This window comes from Coffea arabica, chromosome 11e (assembly GCF_036785885.1).
Source record: "Coffea arabica cultivar ET-39 chromosome 11e, Coffea Arabica ET-39 HiFi, whole genome shotgun sequence".
Lineage (NCBI taxonomy): Eukaryota > Viridiplantae > Streptophyta > Magnoliopsida > Gentianales > Rubiaceae > Coffea > Coffea arabica.
This window is the reverse complement of record NC_092331.1, coordinates 16,714,948-16,718,765: the sequence shown is the minus strand read 5'-3', so window position 1 is coordinate 16,718,765 and position 3,818 is coordinate 16,714,948. Positions and strand designations below refer to the sequence as shown.

Here is a 3,818-nt window from a genome sequence, read left to right as displayed (position 1 = left end):
AATACCAAGTGAAATTGGCTAGCTTCCAAAACTAACTAATCTATCATTGTCCTCTAATAAATTAAATGGTACCATACCGACCAATCTTTGGTAGCTGACGAAGGTGCAAGCATTTGACATTCGTTACAATTCATTAATTGGTGTCCTATCTGAAGACCTTTTTTCGAAACTCCGAGAGCTGAAGTCACTGGGCCTATCCAGAAACTCACTCGCTCTGAACGTGAGCTCCTCATGGGTTCCTCCTTTTCAACTCCATGAAATTCGGATTGGATCCATCATTGTGAGGTCTCTTTCTAAATGATAACCATTTCACAGGTACTATCCCTGAAGACTTGGCAAGTTGGAAAATTTAAATTATCCAACAATCTTCTGTCCGGAAGAGTTCCTCTGTGTCTAGGAAACTTGCGAGGCCTGGGGATCCTAAACTTGGCAAATAACAGTCTATTCGGTCAAATTCCGAGTTCACTGGGTAACTTGTGGCAACTTTCTACTCTGTATTTGAATGGAAATAAATTCGTTGGGAAGCTCCCTACCTCAATGCAGCATCTAAGATATTTGCAAGCTCTTGATCTCGGTGACAATGGACTAAAGGATACTATACCAGCTTGGATTGGGGAAAAGTTATCATATTTAAGGTTTCTAAAATTTCAGTTAAATGACTTCCACGGACCTATTTCTGATACACTCTGCCAACTCTCATGTCTCCGAGTTTTGAACTTAGCACATAATAACTTGAGTGGATTTATTCCTTACTGCTTTAACAACATTACTGCCATGGGACATTTAGATGGAGGTTTGGGCATTTATCCACGAGAAAGCCTTCAAGACATTAAGGGAGGAAGAAGTTGAGTATTACTCATGGGACCTTCTACTTGTTAAATCCATAAGCCTTTCAGCAAATAATTTAGTTGGCGAGATCCTTGATGAGATAATGGAGCTGGTTCAATTACAAGTTTTGAATCTTTCACAAAATCATTTGACTGGAAGAATCCCCAAGAAGATTGGCAACTTGAAACACTTGATCTATCAATGAATGCACTCTTCGGTGCAATCCCCGAAAGCTTATCCAATTTGTACTCATTCAACTTCCTGAATTTGTCACACAATAAACTTTCAGGGCCAATACCATCAGGAAATCAACTTCAGACCTTGACCGATCCATCCATCTATGAAGGAAACAGTGGACTCTGTGGCAAACCACTCCCAAACAACTGCTGGGAACACAAATTGCCTACCAAAAATGGGCCTATTGATGAGGATGAAGGCCACAGTGAATCTGATTGGTCTTGGTTTTATGCTGGAATAGGACCGGGTTTTGCTGTCGGGCTCTTGGGAGTTTTGGGAATCCTTCTCTTCAAGAAGTCATGGCGCCATGCATACTTCAAGTTTATAGAAAGTGCCTGTGACAAAATCTAGGTAAAGACTACTCGCCTGAGGAGGAATTTCTGTTGAGTAAGTTTCTATAAAAGCATTTATACTCTGTTTTTCATATCACACACTAAGGAGCCACAATTATCCGTAGCATAATTTGCTCTTTGAAAATTTCACATTTTTTTAAACATTCCTTCGTCTAACTTATTCTTTTTACTTTTATATGCTGATCGTAGAGAACTAATTAGAACTTAACATTCATAATTTGCAACCTATTGTGATTTGTAATTTTTTTTCCAAATATTTCTAAGGATTTATTTTATGCATTTGTCCAATACAAGAAAATTATAGCTCAATAAGTTTATTTTTTCAAATAAAGAATCCTAATAACTTATATCAGCAAAAGAATAACATAACCAATTTTAATAGATAGGACCATAAAGCAGTAGCTTTCAAAGAAATTTTTTTACATGCTGGTGGTCATCAGAAATTAGGCTTTTATTCTCAAAACATACTACTTCATTATGCTTTTGGTTTATAACGTTTAGATTCGGAATGCTTTGCTACAGTGACTTGCATTATATATATATATATATATATATATATATATATATATATATATATATATATATATATATATATATATAGCTAGAAAGGCTATTTCAATAGCAGCATCCAAAATGCCTATACGGACTCAATTCATTATTTCGAGATAAGGGAGAAATAAAGTAGAACCAATAGAAATGAGTCTTGGGAAATTGCAATTTTTTTTTATTTTAGACAAAAAATATTTTCTTTTTTTTTCTTCGTCCCTTGCATTGAAAGAACATATTTCAAATGATATGATTCAACCTCAAACCTATTTAAATGTAACAAATAATAGCGAGACTCGAGAATTGATGTGTATTCGAATCATAGGAGTTAGCAATATATATATACTAGGAAAGTGCACGTACATTGCACGTTTTGTTGCACTCAAACTTATCATACTTCTATGTTATATATACTGTAGGCAAAGAATTAACAAAAAAAATAAATAAATAGAAACACTTATTTTAGAAGTTGCTTTTTCTATGAAGCCATGTTGACTAATTGTGTGTTCAATTTTTTTTTCCTTGTTACTGTTTTTTCTTCAAATGATCTCTAATCTTTTCATTTCTTTTATAATCATTTGTCTTTATTTGTTAGCTATAATGTGTTGATGCATAAACTTCTAGAAAGACATAAACAATTATTGTGATAAATAAGATATTGTATGATACTTTGGTTTCAAGTTATATGTGTAAAATGACAAATATGGTTACTATAAAAATGTAAATGCCATAATTGATAGAATCCGTTTGAGTGCCTATAAATCATTTGATAGGTAAGTATCACCTATAAGTGGCCTTTTTATGAAAATAAGAAATGACAAAAAAGGTATAATAAAGAACTTGGTCTAAACTACCACTAAACTGATTTGATGTAAAACACAAAAGTCCAAAAATTGCAGTAGAAAAGATGAAACAGAACTATTACTACAAAATATGAAGAAAAACTTCTAACTAGTGACATACTTGATGTAAAAAATTGATTCAATAGGATGTCCCATAGAAGTGCTTGGGCATATGGAATCATAGCATCATATTTTTAGTGCGAAAAAAAAAGAAAATTGTTTTTGTACAACACTGTTAACAATATTGATGTAATATTTAGTATGTATTCATTTGTTGAAAGTCATGCACATATCAATGGATACGATGGTGGATAAAACTTGATTGCACACGTTTGATAAGATATAATAAGCCACGTAGGTTAAAAGAGGAAGAGATAGCATAGACTTGCTAATTGAGACCTTTTTTTTTGTAAATTTATGTTTGTATGCATAAAATCTGTTTACATTTTTTTAGTGTGTAAGTGCTAAGATCTCCCAACCAATCCATCCCATCCCAGAACATAAAATATATTTACTTAATGCTATTTTCGATAACTTAAAGAGTTAACTATAAAAAAGGTACGAATTGATATAATTTTATAAAAAGTTTTGAAACAAACATACATGTATATATGTGTGTGTGGGTTTTTTGTTCTTTCATTTTAAAGTCATAAGTTTATACTTAATTTTTTTTCATAAGTAGCTGTTTTATTAATATCAACCGAAACTTTAATTTAAGGATTTGCTAGTTAGTACAATTATTAAGTTATAGAGCTTCCAAATTGATTCTATACATGTTGGCCAGCGATAGGATTCAAAATTGGATAAGCATAAGACTTCATAAAGAGGAAAATATTATATTGTCTGGAATGCAATATTTGCTAAACAGTGGATATGTGAAGAAGTTTTCATTCCATTAAGTGAAGCTTCTTAATGGGTTTTGTGATTCCTATCTTCATTATCAACTTACAATAAAATTAGGAGAAAGAAAATTTATGTTTATGAGATTGTTTCCTTGATACTCTCTTCTAAT

At 32.3% G+C, this 3,818-nt stretch overlaps 1 protein-coding gene across 1 annotated transcript; it reads left to right on the top strand.

Annotated features, from left to right (window-relative positions):
• Positions 1-787: 787 nt before the first annotated feature.
• LOC140021168 (receptor-like protein EIX2) lies at positions 788-1,416 on the top strand. Its single transcript, XM_072071940.1, has 2 exons — positions 788-1,004; positions 1,118-1,416. The coding sequence occupies exons 1-2, from the start codon at positions 788-790 to the stop codon at positions 1,414-1,416; spliced, it is 516 nt and encodes a 171-aa protein (XP_071928041.1).
• The last annotated feature ends 2,402 nt before the right edge of the window (positions 1,417-3,818 follow it).

What these genes read in the sequence shown, in the direction of transcription:
- LOC140021168 (XM_072071940.1), top strand. Translation starts at nt 788, where the DNA reads ATGGAGGTTTGGGCATTTATCCACGAGAAAGCCTTCAAGACATTAAGG. An exon ending in AAGAATCCCCAAGAAGATTG is followed by an intron (nt 1,005 to 1,117) that starts GCAACTTGAAAC and finishes ATAAACTTTCAG; the next exon opens with GGCCAATACCATCAGGAAAT.